The sequence below is a fragment of the Parasteatoda tepidariorum genome, chromosome 2 (genome assembly GCF_043381705.1).
Source record: "Parasteatoda tepidariorum isolate YZ-2023 chromosome 2, CAS_Ptep_4.0, whole genome shotgun sequence".
NCBI classification, from domain to species: domain Eukaryota; kingdom Metazoa; phylum Arthropoda; class Arachnida; order Araneae; family Theridiidae; genus Parasteatoda; species Parasteatoda tepidariorum.
In genome coordinates this window covers 103,235,582-103,257,524 of record NC_092205.1, presented here as the reverse complement: position 1 = coordinate 103,257,524, position 21,943 = coordinate 103,235,582, and the positions used below count along the sequence as shown (strand labels likewise).

General features: G+C 30.0%; 1 protein-coding gene across 1 annotated transcript in view; it reads left to right on the top strand.

The window, feature by feature from the left end:
• LOC107440358 (UBX domain-containing protein 4) overlaps window positions 1-21,943 on the top strand; it is a 59,967-nt gene that overhangs the window by 36,910 nt on the left and 1,114 nt on the right. The window contains exons 10-13 of the mRNA XM_043053774.2: window positions 853-969; window positions 2,666-2,768; window positions 6,520-6,651; window positions 16,670-16,863. Of these exons, the coding sequence (XP_042909708.1) occupies window positions 853-969; window positions 2,666-2,768; window positions 6,520-6,651; window positions 16,670-16,863 (546 nt within the window). The remainder of the gene's footprint in view (window positions 1-852; window positions 970-2,665; window positions 2,769-6,519; window positions 6,652-16,669; window positions 16,864-21,943) is intronic.

The window sequence follows — 21,943 nt, the reverse complement described above, 5'->3', positions numbered from 1 at the left end:
CATGCTTTGAAAATGACATTAATTTAAATTTATAAAGACATTAATTTTTTGAAATGTGTTATTAAATGATTTTACTCAAGAAACTATTCAGGATTTTTGAGTTGGGCTCACAACCACCCTTGGAAGAGAAAAATGTGTTTCCATTTTTCAGTTAAGAATACTATAAGTGGTCACTTCCAGTTTATTTGTTGCTCTACATAGGCTTTTAAATATAACCTTGCTGATAGTTACACTTTGAAGGAGAATTTACCCTACTTCACTCACACCTTATTCAGAATGTAAAAGAGGGATTTGTTTTGTGGTCAAGACTTGCAGTCCCTTCCTATTAGCTTTGACAAGAAGAGGTTTCAAAAACCTAAACACACAAGTGTTCAGTGTTTCTTTCAGTAGAATGATCATTGCTAACTCCAGTGAGCTTTTAATAACATTCATATTTGAAGATGCTTACACAGAAAGTTTTAATTACAATTGTTTATCGACCATTAAGTAGAGTTTATTTTATCAAAACACTACACTATGCATTAAATACCATTAAAAAGTAAAATTTCTTAAAAATGTTTAATTTAAGATTGAACAAAGCACTTCCCTTTTAATTGAATAACACGTTTCATTGAATAGAGTAGGCTGGAACTAATGGTATTCCTTTCAGCGGGGTTGACTGTGCCTATAAATATTAAAGCAAATCTATGAAAGTTCAGCATTCATTTGACTTACATGTTTTGTTATCCAATATCTGTAACATTCTTTTTCTTATCAATGTTTAATCAATCAAGATATGAAGTTCAGAAAAACACAAACATTTTAATTTCTTTTCTTCTGTTTTTTCGTTTTAATTGTTTATATTTTTTATAGAGCTGAACAAGCAGCCAGGTATGAAAAATTTAAAGCATCTGAAGAAGCAGAAAGAAAAAGAATTCAACAAAAATATGACGAAGAAGAAAGAGCCAGAAAAGAAGCTGTCACTAATAGGTTTCCCTTTTTTTTATAAATAAATATGGAAATATTTTGAAAGTTATTTTAGTTCACATTTGTTTTTCTTCATTCTACTAATAAGCATTGTAATAACTAGTGTTGGTTTAAAAGAAATGCTTTACATTTAAAATTTTCAATTTTTGAAAAAATGGCTAATGTACAATGATACAACTGTTCACTGGCCTGTAGCAACATTTCCTAATATTGCCTTGTTAAGGTTACTGGAAAGTCCTTGAGTTTTGTTGAAGGCCCAAAAAGTCCTTTAATTTTGCGCTTGGAAAAGTTTTTGATTTTTCCAGAATAATTTTCAGATTGATTTTTTTTACTACCAAAAAAAGATCTTTAAGCGGAAATAAAAAATGACAGAAATTTCTATTGCCATTTCCTTCCCCATCATTTTTTGTTAGTGAAAGGATCCTGCTTTGTGCCTATTCAACTTCAAATAAGTTTTTATAAAAGATGATGAACAGGGCTGCCATTGGAGACTAAAAAGGCGACTAAAGCGACTATTTTAAAGCAATGGCGACTATTTTAGTAGAAATATGAGTAAAAACAACTAATTTGCGTAAAATCGGCGACTTTTTTTAAGCCAAAGTGACTAAAATGAAGAATAGCTTCATGATTTCCCCCCTTCCCCCACTTTTTTTTGCCTCGCTTTCGTTTTATCCTAACTTTATTATTTCTCTCTGTTTGATGTCAAAAGCATGACAGACATATTTAACCAATCAGACTGATGGAATTGGAATTCACAGTACGCGAATGCTCCTTCTGCTTCAGAAAGCTAATCCCTTTTAATTTGAACGAAGTAGCAAAATTATCTTTAATTACACAAAATGTGTTGTTAATTTTCTTAGAGCTATTTAGAATAGAAAAAAAGGTACATGGTGATATTCGTTTTGTCGAGTTGTGATCGTAATTTTTTTGATAAACATTAAAATTTGGAAATGTGTCAGTTATGAAAAATAAGCAAAATAAAATTGAATTAAATTGCAATATTTATTTTTTTAATGTCTAAACTAAGCAGCTGCAAATTAGAACCGAGAAAGGAAATTCAAGTTTCAAATTCAACTGTTCTGTAACAGATAAAAATAAAACTCCCTGTTTTTATGCGTAGTGTGAAAGAATATATTGTTGGAAAATCCACAAATAAATGTACATTTTTTATAAAATATGAGTATCTAAATGCATGTTATTTGAATTTTATGCTATTACAGCACAAATAATTAAAATTATATTAGAGGAGGATATGATGTTAGCAACTATTTTATATATCTTTGAGACTATTTAGGAGACTTTTTTTGATATATGATGCAACTATTTTTCTTGTTTTTATCCAGTGGCAGCCCTGATGATGAACAAATAGTAATTTAAAATGTTTAATTGCAGAAATGTTCTTATGACAGGTTTAGCTAGGTTGTGATTCAAATTTAACACATTCCTGGTTGGTGTGTCATAAAATTTCCTCTAAAAAGGCTACAAGTTCCGCTTCCATAGTTGATGAAGTTCTGTCACATTTTCAATTATTGAAATAGCTTAAGTAAGTTAAAATAGGTCATTCAAATAAGAGGGGGGGGGAGAGAAGTAGTTATTTTCAAATTCTTAAACCTAAATTCTCTTATAATAAATTTATTTCTGATTATTAAAGTTTGATTTTAATGTAAACCCAAATTTGAACCCATTCAAATGTTGACAGTAATGAAGCACATCTTCAGTTTCGTCTGCCGGATGGTTCATATTCTACTCATTGTTTTTCTGCTGATGCCATTCTTGAAGAAGCTAGAAGATTTGTCAGAGAAGTAAGTATATACTTTGAAGTTATTCTCACTTTATGAGCAAAATACCTGAGAGGCTTTCATGAATATATGTCTTCTCATGAGAGGTTAGAACTGTCTTTCAAAGAAACACTTTTAAATCCCTTCAAAGTAGATACTCTGCATTTTTATAAATTGTTTTTTGTTTGCCGTTTTTTTGCACATGACATAGTGTATATGTTTTTTTTTTTAAAGAGAATTAATTTTTTTGATGGGAGAACACTGACATTTCTTTATGGCTTTTTGATTGCACAGTGCATTGCATTAAGTAATTTCTCTGAGTAAGTAACGAATCTGGGGCTTGTTTGGTATTTTCAGGGTATCTGCGCACCTGGAAAGTCATGAATTTTGGTATTGTACAAAATTTGTCATGATTGTAACTATTTTTTTAAAGAAATGGATTTAAGTCGCTGAAAAATCTAATTTTTAAAATGTAATTTGAAAATACCTCCCACCCCCATTTCATGGTGTTCCGAATATCTGAACTTGTAATAAAATTCAGATAATTGAACTCACAGTCGTGTTTTATTAAAATATAAAATGTTTTTATCATGTTCTTTAAAAGTTATGATGTTCTTTCAAAAAATGAAAGAAAAATAATTTCTTGAGCGAATTATCTTTTAAGCTTCTGCGATTTCAAAATTTTTGTTATTATTTATTTTTATTTTATCAATTTAAAATTCTAGCTGAAGCAAGCCAGTCATTGGCGAATTGTTTTAAATTCTGAAATAAGTGAGAAAAATCAGGAGTATTTCTTTCCTCTTGGATGAACAAGAAAATTATCTGTAGAATATAATTATTTGCTTTTGTATTTTTTTCAGCTATTTTATTGCTTCAACTCTCTGTTTACTCTGTTTTTTTTTCTTTTTTAATTTAAAATCTTTAAATATGACAGTGCATAGTATAACAGTTTTGGTTATACATATCAATACACATATTATACATATATTTGGTTATACATATATTTGGTTATACATATTTCAATTTATGTTATAATGCTTTTTAAAACTTCTCGTTGTGTTTTTGTCATTGAAAATAGTAACTTTGTTAAGTCATGAAAAATTCTAGAAATTAGTTATAAAAAGTCATGAATTTGAAAATCTAAAATGTAGCAGATACCCTGTATTCAGATTATTAATAAGGAAATCAAAAAAAAGATAACATTAAGAAATTTTTTAATATTGTAGAGAGTGAAATACGAGGGTTACTCTGAAATTTTTGAGATATGCACAGACGAGAATTTACAAAATAAAAATAACGGTTTAATTTTAAAATACAAAGTATTTTAAAATAGCAGACGATTTTTTACTGACTTACTACAGCTTGTTTAGTGTAGAATAAATTTTAAACAGAAGAGAAAATGGAGTTGATGCGAAAACACTTTCGTGCTATGATTTTCTACGATTTTAAAGCAGGATTAAATCAAGAAGAATGCGTTCAACGGTTGCAATTAGCATTTGGTGATGAATCTCCATCTCGTGCTATTGTATTCAGATAGTTTAAAGAATTTAGCAGGGGTCGCAATTTTCTTCAGGATGAAGAACACACAGGAAGGCCACTGTCTGCAGTAATCCCGGATAATGGGTCTGCCATATGAAAAATGTTAAAGTATGATAATCGCTGTACCTATCAAATTATACAGAAGGAACTAAACATTGGATCCTCAGCCATACATAAAATTATTCCTGAAGAATTACATGTGAAAAAAGTAGTTTGCTCCCCACAATCTAACTGAGCACCAAAAAGAGGAGCGTGTCAGAATCAGTAAAGAAACTCTGTTGAGAAACTGGGACTAGCAACGCCCCCTTGCGAGAAACTATAGTAAAAACTCAGAGACAGTGAGAGAGTGTGAACGAACGGTAGAAAGCCTGCCTTGCGGAGCTCCTTATTTTTTCTTTATATATGTTTTATATGTTATGTTTGTGAATGTGCTGAGTGCTATCTATAGTCATGTTTACAGTAAAAGAAAAAAGTTAGCTAGCCGGTTGTTTTAATTCCCCCCCTATGCACCACACATTACAACTCTTAAATTGCTAAATGATGGTGGTCACCACATCATTTCTAAAATTGTAACGGGTGATGAAACATACATACCGGTTTTTGACGTTCCAGCGCTTCAAGAAAGCTAAGTATTGGTCTTCGAAGATGATCTCATGCCGACAATGGTGAAAAGACACCGCACACTGAAAAAAGTGATGTATGCCGCTTTCTTCAGAAGTACGGGATTGGTCAAAGCCATCAAGTTGGTAACAGTAACAGCAAACTGGCATACCACTAAATGTCTTCCAGAAATTCTACAAGAAGTGAATGTTAGTGGACTAATGCTTCAGCATGACACATACAGCCAGATTAACAGTTGCGTTTCTTAAATAAAAACAAATTAAAGTGATGGAACATCCGCCATATTCACCTGATCTAGCCATGTGTGACTTTTGGTTATTCTTTAATCTAAAAAATAACTTACGTGGACGTCGTTTTCATTCAGAAGAAGAGATTTATGTGGCTATAAATGCATTTTTTTCATCTATTCCAAGAAATGAATAGCTTGAGGCATTTAATCTGTGGAAAATTCGACTATTAAAGTTTATTGATGCTGGAGGAGATTATTTTGAACACACCTAAAATTTTGTAAGTGTAACTTTAAAAACCTAGTTGTATCTCAAAAATTTCGGCGTTGACCCTCGTAATAGTAAACGTCTGTTATGACTACAATTCATAATAGCAGATAAAACTGTCATTATAGGGTGCTTGCCGTTATAAACAAACTCACGAATTTCATGTTAAAATAGAAATAACAATACTAAAAAAAAATGTGTAGACATATTTACCTCATATATTTTGAAAAACTTTTTTTTAATTTAAAATACATACTATGATTAATGAATGACAAGTTTTTGATACCTTTTAACAGTGATAGTCCTAAAGGGAGGAGCATAATAGATATGGAAAAAGGATCTCTAGGAAGAAAATAACTAATTGTAGATTAAAATTGTTCGTTTTCTGTATTGCATTAGAAATAAATGTAACCTTATCATATCATTATCAAAACAGCAGAAAAATTTATTCCTTTTAAAAACTGTTATCATAATAAGACTAATAATTTTTTATTTTGTTTCAAGCCTACAATTTTTGTATTTTTTATATTAGGATTTCAACGTCGAAATTTGTCATGATAGCGTACTTTTTGTAATATGCTGTACTTGTTATGCCAAGCTTTTACTGTATATAGAAAGTTAACAAATGATGATAGAATCAAATTAATGCTATCCAAATTTGTGATGAAGAACTATGCACTAGCAGCATGTTCAAAAATAATTTATAAAATATAAATAAACAAAAGATATGAACTTATCAAAGATGATTGTTACCCTTAAAACAACACATTGTCCTGCAATCAAGGTGGCTGCGTGACAGGAAACTCAGGAAGAATGGAAATTTTTTCTGGAAAAATTATGGAAATGTCAGAAAAGTTAATTAAAATACCCAAAAATTCAGGAAATTATTATAGATTTATTTCTATATCATTGCAGTTATTCTAAAAATAATTTATGGCAAAAGCCTTTGTTATAAGTTCCTTTGAATAGACAACTCTCTAGACGGTCAATTTTTTAAATCCCAAGAACTGTATTTATTCTCATTTTAAAGAGAATGAGTACTTTCATTAATATGTTTCCTTTCAGTGCTGGTAGAGCATACTAAGTTCTCTTATTTAGTCATTCATGTTTCTTTCTTTTAGGAAGTTCGTCCACCCTTTTCAAACTTCTCCTTGTGTACGACTTTTCCGAGGAGACAGTTTTCTGAATCGGATTATTCGGAAACATTGAGAAATCTTCAACTAGCCCCCTCGGCTGTGCTTCTCATTCTTCCGGTAAATTTTAACTTTTCTTTATTTTACTCTATTTTTAATTATTGTCATACCCAAATAATACATTTTTTTAATTCATCGCTCTATATTTAAGTATGAGAGTATTTAATTAAAAAATTATTTGCATTGCTCATATCAGTAGAAGCAGGGCCTGGGGCAAAAAATTTTTTTGGGACCCCCTCTGCTTCACGACTTCAGTAATGAAGAACCGAACTTTATAGAGGTATTTAAATTTTTCACCTCATTATAGATAACAAGAAAAATAACTAGAGCCTAAAGTAGCTATAAACAGGGATGAGATTTTTCTGTTTTTCAGCGGATTTCCGCTTTTTTCACTTTTGTCTCTCGAATTTCAGCCCTATTATCAAAAACTCCAATTCTCTAAAAATTTAATTTGTTTTAATAAATATTCCATTTTTTCAGAAAAGTCAGCCATTGAAATGAAATAATTATATTTATTTCCGATTTTCAAAGGTTAACAGAAAATTCAAACTACATAGCTACCAACCTTTCCGCATTTGTACTTATTCCAGCTATTTTCTCCGCTTTTATGTGCAGAAAGTAAGATTTTCCTCATTTTTACCCGCCCTCCAGATAGCTCGTATTTTCATAATTCAGACGTCGCTGCTTCAGGAAAGTCTTTTAAAAGTCTCATGCCCGGAATCTGATAATATCTCGATTCTTATTCACACAATTTTAATATCAAACATAGCTTTCCGTATTTTCGTGATTCAGCAGCTGCGTGGTGCGATTCCCATTCACACAATTTGAATATCGTACATTGCGATTCTTATTTACGAGATATAAATCATATATCCCGGATCGCAATTTGTATTCACATAATTTTAAGATCGATTATAGCGATTCTTAAAATAAGTAATTTTTTTTCTTGAATTAGTTACAATAAAGGTGACTGTTTTTATATCGACAATTATTAGTATATGTAGGTGTTACAACATCAGCGAAACTGGAAGAGAATATATTCAAAACTTACATTCTGTGCTTTCAAAGAAGAAAAAGTAGGAATTGTCACAAGATGTTTGAAGATGGGCTAACGACTAAATATAGCAAACATAAAAGATATAGCAAACAGAAGCGATCACTTAAGAAATTATTCAATTTTTATAATATTTTTTTTTTTTTTTTGAAAAAGAGTTCATTAACTCAGGATCAAAATCGAAAATTTTAAAAATAGTGTTGCTGTTATTTATGCTATAAAATACAAAACTCTTATCTAATGAAAAATAATTATCTAAACAGTTCCTGATTATGTAATTTTTCAAGCTAAAGTAGCAATTTTTGTATGTTAAGGAGTTACTATATATTTCTACTTCACAATTATATGTTTCACAGGGCTCTAGTTAGATTAGATTATAATATGAACATAGTGATTCCAATTGTAAAAGTTTTTTGCTATAAATCATGTAACAGTATTTATTAAAAGAAATGGAATATTAATGTTTCTTCTCAGTAGTTTTAATTTGCTAAACCAGGTAGTTTTTCAAGTAATAATTGTCTCTTATGTGAACTAAAGAAAAATATAATTTCTAGCTTGATTTTTTCAGTTGGTAATTTTTGTTTTTACTAAATGTTAAGTATCGATGTAATAATTTATATAATAATAAATTAGTACACAATTTTACATCAACACATTGTTATTTATTATGTTAAACTGTCTGGAATTTATTATGAAACAATTGCGCGTGTGTAAAATTTACTCGTGTGGAAATTTAGCTTTTTTGCCTTTTTCTCATCCCTGTATAAAAAGTCTGAAGTCCCCCTCTAAAGGTCAGACAAAATATCGTTTTGTCCATTTTATTGATTTTCGGACAATTCTATGTCCATCATACCGAATAGAGTTTTCTGATTGTTAACTTTGTCATCTAGCTGCGAAAAATTCCTGTACTTACTGACATTAGGGTGGAATTCAACTAAATTTTTGCAATTATGATGGATTAAGGGAGCCAATCAGAAGCCTGAACTTTTGTAAACATATCACATTTTGCGATATGTTAAAATACAGGCTTTTGAGTGACCAAATGTGTCTATCGTAATTACAAAAATTTAGCTGAATTCAGCCCTTGAAAGTTATGGATTTACGAAATATAGATTGTGTTCATCCGATAGATTAATAAAGAAGCTGACAGAAATCTGACGGATTTTACACTGTACTGATATTTTGTTTAAAAAAAGTTCATTAAAGCAATTAAAAGTTCCTCAAATGTAAAATAAACTTTCTATTCGATTTGGGGGCGGGGCCTGGGGCAACTGCCCCGTATGCTCCTGCCTTAGCCAAACTCTTAAGTAGAAGAATTTATTATTGATATTACATATCTTTCTTTACATGCAATAATCGAGAAATTTGGGGCACTACCATGAGCTGACGGGCTTGCAAAAGAAATTACCAGCTGGTAATGTAGAAAGTTGGGTTTTGGGTTCACTTTTCTATATATGAGGGTGGCCACCCACCTGGAACTATCAAGGAAATTGGCCCTGACTTCATTTTTATGGACGACAATGCACAACCTCATAGGGCTCCTCTCATGGTTGATGAGTATCTGGAAAGCGAGGATATTCAACGAATGGATTGGCCAGCCAAATCCCCTTACCTGAATCCTATTGATCATGCTTGGGATGCTCTTGGGAGAGCTACTGCGATGCGCCAACCTCCCCCCAGAACCATTCTGGAGTTAAAAATTGCTCTGGTGGAAGAATGGGAGGGTCTTCCTCAAGTCCTCCTTAACTCCCTTATTAACAGCATGCGTACACTTTGTGCATGCTGTCTGTCTGTCAGGGGTGATCATACACCATACTAGAGGCAACTCACACTGTACAAGCCTCACTTTTATTGTCATCTTTTATCCTTAAGTTCAGACTTCATTGGATTTATTGGCAATAGGTCTTGCCAGTGAATGGCACTTTCATTTTTATTTTCCATACTTTATTATCATGGAATAAGCTATATCCATACCAAATTTCATTTATTTATATTCAGTATTTTTTCAGATATTTGGAAAAATGACTTCCATCTCTTAATTTTGTCCACCAGTGTAGAATGACACATAAAAACTCGATCATGTTGCTAAAAGAATGGAGAAACCTTTGACCTCTTTGGAGGCAGTGCAGTTTAGGAAAAGCAAAGATTGCGGTGGAGTTGGAAGAAGGGGTTAGGATATTTGCTTCTGTTTATAAAATTCAGTTTTTTTTTTCTCTTCTAGTTCGTGGGCTGAATCCATTTATGGTTCAAGTTTGTTACGCTGCTTTGATGGCATTTTTTTTTTCTATTTTAAGAAGTGATTCAAAATGTTTTAGTATTTTTAACTTTATGAAATTCTCCAAAAATTAGTTGGTTATAATTTAATAACAATGAATTTTATATTGCGCTCTTTTTCTGAAAGCTTCCATTCAATGAAATCTGTAAATTATTTTTTCTCAGCCAAGTCAACCAATCACACATTTTCTTACAATTGCTAACAGCAATGTTTGTCGACAAATCGTTGCAATTAATGCTAATTTTCTCGATTTCATTTTAAACTTTTGTTACATATTCTAATTTAAAAAAGATTTTTTTTAAAAACCAACACTATTTTAACATTTAATTTTTCTGATTTGTCGATAAATATTTGATTCAAGTTGTGTAATAATCACAATATCGAAAGTTCGTAAAGTGCCTTGCATTCCAGAGATAATATTTCCAAAACTGTTTCTCCTTTTACCATAAAAAGCTAACAAAGACTAAGGAATGTATAGGAAACACGTTAAATGATGTATATAAGTTTTTTTTATCCATATGTGTTTATTAGGAAGAAGAAAAACAAAACTTTGTTTGTTTTGGAAAACGAACAAATTTCTTTTACAACATTCAAATGTGAATTAATGAATTTTTCCACAAATTTTATAATTTAAATCTCTCATATGAAGTCCTTTGAAGCATTTTATCACATGTTGCATTGAGGAATAGGACACATTAAACTAATTTAGCAATATTCAATTTTGATTTACCTCTTATGATGACAAATAATCAACTTTCAAATGTTGTCTATTGTTTCATTACAACTATGAGCCGTTTTTAAATGGTAAAAAAAAAATATTATTGAGTTAGCAAGTAAAAATTAAAATATAATTTTGCTTTCGTAAGTTTGATACTAAATAGCAAATAAATTAATCAAAAATTAAATGAAAAATAATAAAATTAAAGCGATAGAATATAATTTTAATTCTAAAAACATTTAAGTGTGCAATAACTTTTGTGAGGTAAAATTTTTGTTAGTTTTTGGTTATTGAATTCTTAAAAATAAACTTTTGCCTTGTTTTTAAATTATTTCATGCAGTTTTGCTAATAGGTTATACATCTTATAAAAAATCCATTCTGAAATATTCATTTAATTAGTGCCCTATTTTAATAAAAGTGAACGAACACTTTTGGGAACCACTGTAAATATAAAAATTTATTAACCCTCCTGGTGGCGCCTACTTGATATAGTTTTACTCTTAAAAGGGCAAGCATATTTACCAGAGATGCACCCCAAACGGCGAGGGTCAGATAAAGGGGATGCCTACCCCCTTTTTTTCCGTTTGTTGTTAAGAGAATTTTTCACGCTCTATGTGGTCAGTCCGGGTATTGACAGTTTGATTGATGAAACCCATTAAGAAGTTCACTCTTCAACCATCTTTTTTGAATGCTTGTGGAAAGCAATGCTTGTTTACAGAATGATTTTACCTTTTTACAATTTATATTTAAATAATAACTGTGTTTCGTTCTCACCTTCCTCATTTATAAAAATTATTAGAACAATATCATTCAAGTTTTTCTTAGATAAAAAAAAAACTTGTAATAAATAAAATAAAAAAATTAAATTTGAAAACAATATTGTGAAGTTTATGTTTCTTTATTTTTTATTATTACATTTTTTTTTCATTTAGTGATTATTATCGCTACACATAGTGTACATAATTGCTATTAAAATCCTTTAATTTTCTATAGTTTTCAATCTTGCACAGTGGTAATCTTTTTTCTTTTATTTAATCTAAACCTTTATCATTATCTTCCTTCTAAGTTATATCTCTGATTTGGAAAGTACATCATTTAGAATATAATTTCATCATCAATATTCAAAATGTAGCTAAGTGTAATTTTGACTAGTATAAGTTAATTCCTTTTTTTCCCCATTTTTTTTTTTAAATTGAAACTTTTTAACTCTTTGTGTACCAAATAAATTTCCTTGTTGCTTGTATAGTACTTCCATGCAGAAACCAAAAATATTGCCGAACCCGAAAATATGAAAGATGACATGGCTTGATAACCATTGTTAAAATATGTTTTAAAACTTGATTATTGAAATCTGAATAAAACTTTTTAAATTCTTCGCCCTAGAAAATTTTGTTCTTCCAGTAAGGATTCGTAAACTGATGTAGTGTCAATCACATTTACAGCCTTTTTTAGAAAGAAAAAGAAAGTTCATTTGCCTTTTTCCCCCCTATTTCTCTACTGCTTGCTCTCTATCGATAAAATTTTTCCATCATTTTTAATTTTATAACACATGAGCTATCAATAAAAAAGAATTGCTTTTTTTTTTAGTTGATATCCTTATACAGTCACCCCCATTTAATTGCATTACTGACAATAACTTTTAAAAGTGTAATTTACGAGTTTAATGGATGGTCAGTGGGTTGAAAGAGTGAGATTTACTTCTCTGCAGAGGGCTATTTCCTGTATCTCAGCCCAATACTTGCTGATTGTATGGAACAGCTATAAGAAATATTCCTAGTTCTGCACAGTTCTGGAAAGAAGACAAATCACTCTTTGAATACTTGACACTCTATTTTTGTCAAATTTCACACTTTTCTGAATGTCAGCTAACAAGAAAGCATTTCTGGGGGAAAATGATTGCATCCTAGTTTGCAATGAGAAATGTATTTATGTATGTATATTGAAAAAGGAGGGGATGGAACTTAATAACGATAAACAAATTTCAACCAAACAATTTATTTATTGTCCGAAATTATAAAATAGTGCATATAAATAAAAGGCTTCAATAGGAAAAGAAATTTTGAAAATAAATTTGTCCTTTAAAAATCAGCCTCATATATAATAGAAAAGCAATAAGAAATAAAACTAAATATGTGTATGTAATTTTAGAAAGTTATCCATGCTTTTATCAGACAGATATTTTATCTGTCCTAATTAGAATTTTAGAATCTTTTTCAGGATTGTATTTTAAAAGGAAGTATTTTTATTGTGACAACTTTAATGATGTTTTCAATAATTTTACTAACAACCAACTCATACATCCCTAAAACACAGTAATAACTTTTAATAATAATGAATTTTTTTTTCTTCCATTCTTCATTAAAGGTCAACTAATAAAATTTAACTCTCTAAACAAACAAAGGCTGTTACATTTTAAACTTTTGCGATCAATTTTACACGGTGGTAGTTCATGTAATAAATATGTATCAAGTTGGATAAGTAGAATTGTTCTCAATTTTGTCAGCACTAAAAAATTGCAAGACTATCAGATTTTCTATGGTTGAAACAAATGTGTTGTTGTTGTCCTTTTAAAATTAATTCCTAAGTAAAAAAATGAAACTTTTTTTAAACCCTTCAAAATACTGTTTGAATATATATTTATTTTGTTAAATTATTCAATAAAAATAACTTTTTTAATTTTCTCTATTGAAAAAAGGTTTATACTCCTTGCTAAATAAATACTAGATTGTTTGACCTGTTTTTTGGTCTCAGTAATAGTAAAAAACTGAGTAATACATATAAATTAACTTTGCGTAGCCTTTTCCTTTTATTATTGTCCTTGATATAAATTTATTATAATTAAATCAGAAATTTGAAACAAATACATAAGAATAGTATTTACAAAATTTCGTTTAAATAATTATAAAAAATAGAAATTATTTTATCCTCTGATATTTACCTAGTCTTGTTTTTACTTAGTTTGGTTGGAATACATTTGTATGCAAGCCATATTGTTTTATTAAATAATGAATAAGTACATGAGAAAACTTTAAAGTAGTTTCTTGTTAAATAATTTAAGCTACCAAAAATTAATGCTTAATTGCTATTTATTAAATTCCTTTATTATGATGCAATAAAAAAGTATCATCTTTAGTTTTAAGAATTTTGCGCACATTATTAATATATCACTTGATAGTATTCTATAAAATTTTAATTGTGACAAAAAATAATCAGAGTTTAGCTGAGAAAAATTGTTTCAAAATATTATATGGTTTTTATATAAACTTAATACTTTGAATTAAACTTAAACAGATATTTAATCTCATCCGTTTCTTTGTAGTTGGACGATTTTTCTTTTAGCAAAAATGTTTTTGATTGTACAAGTTATTTTTTAAAAATTCAATAGTTTGCCTTTCGTATTCTGTTCAAAATTTTTTAAAATTTTATTTCTGTACGAATTTAAGATGCGATAATTCAAGGGAAATGCATAAAATATGACAAAAACAACAACAGAATAAGACTTTGTTTCAGCATTTTTTAGAATAATATGAATAAGAAAAAATGTGATTAAAAGAATGTTTGCAAAGCAAAATTTTAAAATTAGTTAACTTTAATGACGAAATAGTAAGATATTTCCTGGCAGTTAGAAAGAAATAAAATAAGTCAAATTCTAAACTTAGTTAAAATCTCTTCTTTCATAAGTAAGTAAGTTCGCAAAATAAAATTTAGCTGATGAATATTTTCCAAATATCGAATTTACAGTACTTATAATGAAACAGCATAACATTATTACTAGAGATATTTTAAAACTTTTTAAAAATATGCAAGTATTCAATAAAAAAAAAATTATAAGTAATTTTAGATATATTTTATTTATTCCTATTTTTTTTAATTTCAACTCAGACTTCAATTTTTAAAAAGATAGAAATAAAATAGCAACAAAATGTTTGATTTAGTATTAGAAAAAGAAAACCTAAAATTAATATTTTTTCCCTTCAAAACAAACTTTTACTATCAGTACAATTAAACTCCTAACATACTATGAACTCTTAAATAAACTCACAACTCTTCTGCCATAGTGATTTATGATGACAGCTATAACCACCCCTCAATTAGTACCCAGTCAGCGGTCGTAGGGGAAGGAGAGAAAAATACCAGCCAAAAACTCTGGTCTGTCGTTAGAGATGCAGACAGGCAACCCGAGTTATTTCAGTCTTGCCGCTTTACGTGTAGAAATCATGCCCGAGTTATTTCGTGTCAGCCGCCAGGAGGGTTAATAGATATTCACCTGGAATGGCTTTCTTTTGCTCCATGAAAATATCCAAGGTTTTTTGGTCATTCCGTATTTGGTTCACTTTGTGCTAGTACTATTGAAAGTAAATTTAAAAATATTCTATTAAAACAATATATTTTAAAAGCTAAACAAGCTGTCTTCATTTTTTAAAAGTAGTGTACCAAAACATTAAAAAAATAAAATTTTGCCAAATTGTTAAAATGATTTTTTTAAGGTGATATATTAAAAAATTAACATTTTAAATAAAATACTTCGTAATATTGACGCTTTTCTTGTACCCATCCTGCATTTTATGAGGGGAAAAAACATTCTGACCTGGAAAAATGAGGGAAACCTGATTTGAGTGGCCACCCCATGTTTAAATTATGGCATGTAGGACTGAGGATTGACATTGAGTCTTATGACATCCTATACGAATTTAACAATGTAGATTTGTAGTTTAAAAAATAACTGTTTCCCATAGACACAGTGGAAAATCTGAAATTCGAAAAAATGTGGAATCTCAAGGGGTCTATACACCGTTAAAGATTTCATCATCATACAGTAGGGTAGTATTGAAGATGAACCATCACTTTGGTTTTAACTGCACCAAAGAACTATGTGTCCTTTTTTTTTCTTTTCATTATTATAATTTTCTCTAAGAGCCAAACAGTTGTGGTGCTGGCAACATTTGAGCGAAATTCATTATCTGCACAAAAAAGCTATTTTGAATGACAGGGACAGAATTCAAAATATTTTTTTTATTACCTTATATTGTAGCAGGGCTCAAAGAAAGTCAGAAATTTTACCCGTCCCCGAGAACATCTTGTCCAACAATGTACCCGTCCTCCTTTGAAATTAACCCGTCGCTTCTAAATAAATAAAAATATAATTTTCTCTTATTTATTACAAACATTTAAATAAATTGCACAATGAATTAGTGGTTACTAGGATTACAAATACTAGGTTACTAATAGTAAAACCTAGTATTTCTTTTATGAAATAATTTATTTCTTTTATGAAATAATTTAAATGACAAAGGTCAAGTTATCTGGAATGTCAATTTATCCGAGGGTACTTCGTTTTTTAAATGAAACAAATATGACGTTTGCCAGTTCCACAATCAAGCCAATGATTTACAGAGGTTTCTGCACAGAAATCTGAAAGGGGTTTTCCATTTAGGTAGATGTTCATAATTGCGTTTAACGCTTCTTGTTTAAGACCAGTACGTAATGTGTTTTTTTGTAAGCTCATTGCTGAAAAGCCTCTTTCAACCACTGCAGTACTCCCAGACAGAGAATACATCAATTCCACCAAGAGCAGTATGTTGCTGTATTTCTAGATTAGAGGGTCATTTTAGAAGTGAGGCGCTAGACTCTTGTAAAATAACAAAAATTGAAAATGTATCACGAATATTAACTGGAAAATGGCCGTCCGTGCGGATGTCGGATTCGAGAAATTTGTTGTCCGCAGGGAATTTTTGACCGCCGAGGACAGGTGGTTTTTCGAGCCCTGTATTGCAGCATAAATAAAATAATCAATAATAGGTACTTTTCAGATGGGCACAAGTTAATTCAATTATTATTACTTTATTCAATAATTTGAACTCAAACTGATCTTTCTGAAAAATAAATAATAAAAAAGTTAGTTGAGTTGTACTTGTGTTTGGGCTTACGGAAAAGTACCTAATAAAATAAGTACTATCTTTAATGAAGGTTGGTCACATTATTTCAGTTCTTGTTTTAATCTTATGATGTAACATTTGATTTTTACTGCAGGAGCAAGCAGTTTCCAGCATTAATCAGAGTGCTAACTTTATTTCTTCGATGTTTTGGTTTCTGCTGTTTCCAATTACAAGCATATGGAATTACATCAGATCATTCTTTACTGGAGCTGACCCGCCATCTTTGACTCAGCCCAATCAAACTGTGCCAAGTTCATCAGAAAATTCTGATAAAAATACTGACAAGAGGTGGTTATTTTTCACTTTAATTTATTTATTACATTGGAAATCATCCAGCATTATAATTACATGATATGTTTTATTGTTTAAACTTTATTAATTTACTGTGTAATTCATATTGATAAAATCATAGATGTGCTCTGTCTATTTAAAGAACTCTGGTTGAACCTGAAAATAAGTATTAACTTAAATTAAATAAATAACTGCTCACCATTGCTTTTTTTTTCTTTTCTTTTTGTGAAATATTGTTTGATAACAAAAGTAAATCATTTCCATTCATTCTTGTTGAATAGATGGAAAAGTAGGGGATCTCAAAAAGTCAAAGAATTCTTATTTTCTCTCTATCATCTGACTTGCATTTGAATATATAATTCGCCAACTTGATTTGAGAGGCTTAGACAATTCAGCTTGATGCTTATGTTGATCATTCTCAGTAGGAGTAGAGTTTCTTTAATTTACTAGTTTATTTTATAAAATCAGCTAATGAAGTTGTTATTAATGAATAAAATCTTGTTTCATCAGCACTTGAGGTAGATAACTCTAATTTTGGAAGAGTTTTACCTACCTTTGTTCAATTATCAATGATACTAACAATATACAGGGGTGAAAGTTTCAAAAATTGTCAAGACTGAAAATTTCAAAATCATAACAGGGGTCTGTCCAGGCCAAATTTACTACCGCTTAGCGGTACCTTCACAAATTCAATTTTAGGTGAAACGGTAGTTTCACAAATTCAACTTTAGGAAAAACGGTAGTTTCACAAAATACTTTTTCTTAAAATTTTATTTTTGTATCCCTTTAGAAACGATAAATCTATATTTTTACCATGTTTTTGTATTGATTTCGTAATATAATTTTAAATTTTTCACAAATTATGCCTAAATTTTCACAAATTAGGTACCTTTCAGAAAAACCTAGACAGACCCCTGCATAAGTGGGCGTGTCCCGTCCAATAATTTTAAGTAAACAAAAAATTATATATGAATTCATGAATTCTTTTCATAAAAATTGTGAACAAACTTTTCAATAAAAATACACAAAATGCAAATAATGCTTTAAAAAAATTCCATATTTATTTTAGCAAACCTATTATTGTTCAGGAGTATTGTTCAGTTCAAAATATGCAAAGTAATTAGTTATTTCAAGCAAAAATTACCTCAGCTTTTAATTTTTTTCAAGCATTTAATTTTCTAATAAAATAAAGTGCTAGCATTTTAAGGAAAAGAATAATACTTAGCTAAATTAATACTTTGTTAATAAATAACAAAAACAATGATAAATTCCATGATAGCATTTAATAACTCACCTCCACTTACTTCGTAACTAGTAGAAACGTTAGATAGAAAAACAATCCACAAATTTTGCGAGTCGCGATTTCACTTTACTTCTCTTCTGACAAATACCAATTTTTTTTCCTAAAGAAAAATAAAAACGGAAATTTAATCGCGCAAGCGCGGAACTGACTGATCGACCTTAAGCAGGAAGGTGAAGTCACATGTTGCAGTGACGTTTTCCCCTACACACCTTCACCCATTAGAGAAAACCGGTTCTCTCCTCTGACGTTAACCTACATACGAAACCGGGGGAAAGAGAAAAAAAAATAAAAAACCTAGAATTTACTAATACGGTAGAACTCCAATTATCCAAATCAATTGGGACCGGACCCCATTCGGATAATTGGATTTTTTTTTAAAAAAATGCTCATTTTAAATAATTACTGTATATATAGTGAAAATGAGGGGAAAAACTGTTTTTAAGGAAAGAGATCTTTTTATGAATAATGTGTACATACCTTGCAGTAAATGAAAGTTATTACATGCTAAACATCTCAGTTAAAGTAAGCTGTTTAACTGTCTTCATCCGTTTTCGGGCAGCTAAGTCGCACATTCGTTTGACAGTGAAAAGTTGCATATAGTCACACTCGGGTTGGTGCTCCATCCACTTCATTGCAGTTTCAAGGCCAGCAAATGCTTCACTAGCTGACGGCCCTGTGTCTTCCTTAATTTCAGCTTCATTGACACTTTCCTCCATCACACTTTCAATAAGTGCATCATCATCTAAAATTTGAAATCCACTCTCCTATATCTTCATCACTGACATCTGAACATCCAGGAATTTTCAAAAATATGTTTCTGAATTCCTCAAGAGATCCTCATCTTCTGTCTCTTCCCCTTTTTCTTTTTTTTTTTAAACTTATTTTTCCCTTTTCTCTTTTTCCTTCTCTTCTTTAGTTGATACGCCTTTTAACTTGTTCCATGCACGTCTTAATGAGACATCTTTAACTAAATTCCAAGCTTCCTCAACCATGTGCACGCAATCTTTCAAATTTATCTTTTTGTGGTTATCCAACACACCTTCTTCATCCTTTCCCTCTACTAAAAGTTTCCTTCAAAGTTGTCTTCGGTAAAGTGCCGCCAATTGGCACAAGCAAGCTGACCAGGGGGTCTAGCGTTCACATTTCTTTGACGACAAACAACATTCCTAAGATAACATTCCACAACTAACATCCTTATTCATACAGTCTCCCATGTGCTCTTTTGTCACTGGATTCCCCCTCATTTGTTTATCTTTGTCCTATCCTGTAAACTTTCTCCGCATAAACCTTTCCTTGGCTTTACTAACATTTTATTTTATTCATATGAAAAAAGAAAATGAAAGAGAAACTTATCTTTTTACTATATTTCCATAGGAATTCTGAAAGCGATTCAGATAATTGGAGTTCTACTGTAGTAATATTCCGTTTCGCTCCGTCTTGTGGTTTTTTTAAAAAGATGGAAATCCGTCAAAATATGGAAAACTTTCACCCCTCACAATATATCAGAAGAAATAAACTCCAGTATACAAAAAGAAAAATGTCTTTCCTTATATCAATACTTCTTGCTGAGAAAATCCAAGTTTTATAAAACAGTTATCAAACCTATAGTTATGTATGGTGATGAAACTTGGACAAATAAAGACAAATCTAACCTAAATTTTTGACCATAATCAGAAGAAAAAAGATAACTCGATTTTTTGGATTCAGATGTTTGGCATCGCTGAAAGATTAAATGATAATGGAAATCTTACAACTTGAGACCTAAAAAAAGATGGTTGGACGATACCACCCAAGATCTAACTACACTGATGGTAAAAGCTAGAAATTAAAAGCCAAAAGTTTTGAAACAATAATTTTTTTAAAGTTTTAACACTAAAACGGCTATTTTTTATTCAATAATAGTGCAGGAATACTTTAATGCTGTATTTAGTCATTATAAAAAATAATCATATCGACCCATTTTCGGCCAAAGGTGCGCAAACGCATCATCTCAATAAATATTTTTCTATCGACACTGTGGCGTGTATTTTATACTCATTTTATTTTTCTGCTATTGTCAGGGTTCTTAAGACACCCAAAAATTAACAGTAATTCTTCAATTGGAGTAAACACTTTCTGTTAAGAAATTTATAAACTATTAAAGTTTTTTTTAAACTCAAAACGGTTATTGAAAAATGAAATTTTTTGAAAATTTTTAATTATTCCTTTTGAGATTTATCATTGTTTTTATGGTGGATTAAAGTTGTAATTCAGTAAATAAAACAAATTTCATAAGAAAACAAGCATTCAACTACATGGTTTGTTCATTGATTTGGTGAATGGTGCCTATACGACCCATTTTATTTCTTAAATAAAATATAATTTTTTATACATACATTTTTTTGTGTGTCTTAATGAATATAATGTAAGCATAAATAATGAAAATACCACATTTTATATGCTTAGCTTAAAATGAGTGAACTCAAAACATAATTGACTAATTGATATGGCAGAGGAAAAAAACTATTAAGCATTTTAATAAAGTTGACAATGTACCGAAATACAAAATAAATGTAACTCATTAAAAAAGGTAGAGTTGCATGCCCAACCGTCTGAAGGAGGGAAACATGGACACAATTTACATAATAAAAGCATAACTACCAACGTACATAGGAAAAAATCCTGTAGATTTTACGAAATATAAATGTCATGCTAATTGTTGCATAATATTTATAGTCATCAAAAAAGAAAAACTGCATTATTTTCCAGTCATGATTGGCATTAATATGCTTGAAATGTTATGTATTATGTTTACTCATAATTTTGAATAGTAATATGCACTTCATTCATAAAAAAATATTTAAGATTAGATTTTTTAATTAATTCAAAAAGAGAGTTCTGAATAAAAACAAACTGAACAAATTAGAACAAAAAAAGAAGTTTCAAACTGACTTCTGTAAATGAGTCTCGCTTCATTATATATTAGTAATACTTATTTAAATATTCAAGCAAGTAATAGTCAGTGCAAAAATTCTATTTCAATAGGGATTTTTTTATTGAACCAGTAGAAATTAGCAAAATCTAGTTGAGTTGGCAGCTATCTATAAGTCAACAACAAAGTTAAATCACCACTAATCATTTAGGAAAGCATTAAAATAACAATAAAAAAACTTAAGCAAAAAAGAAACCACCTAAATGAAGCAAAATTACCTTAAATTGACATCGTATAAATCTATTACTCGCGGAAAATTAAGGATACGAGTATTTATCATCGGTACAAGTTAAAAATATATTTTAAAGAAAGCTTTTTTCTTTTTGACTTATTACTTTTCTTTGACCTCAGAGGGAGAGATCTCTCAGTTCATGTCTTTATAATAGCATTTTCCAATGGCAAAACTGCATTGTCAGTTTAATCCAGTGTTTCTTAACCTTTTTGATATAATGGACCCCTTTTAAAAAATTTTTAAGAAGTTACGGGCCACCCCCCTTGTGAAAAAAATAATTGCAAANTAGAAACATTATAACTGCATTGTCAGTTTAATCTGTGCAGCCGAATGATTGTCACTGTCCGGTTTATCCAATACCACTTTTTTGTGTAATCTCTTTGCCCATCATTTTACTGTAATTGCATCCTCATCACAGTTTTCTAAATATTATCTTTGTCTAATATCGCATTTTAATGCATTGTGCGATACATCGTACACACTCTCTCTTTATTGCTTCCATTGAAATCCTTCGAAAATGGAATTGTTCTCAATGTCATCACCAAAAAATAAAGTTGAGGGACATGTTATT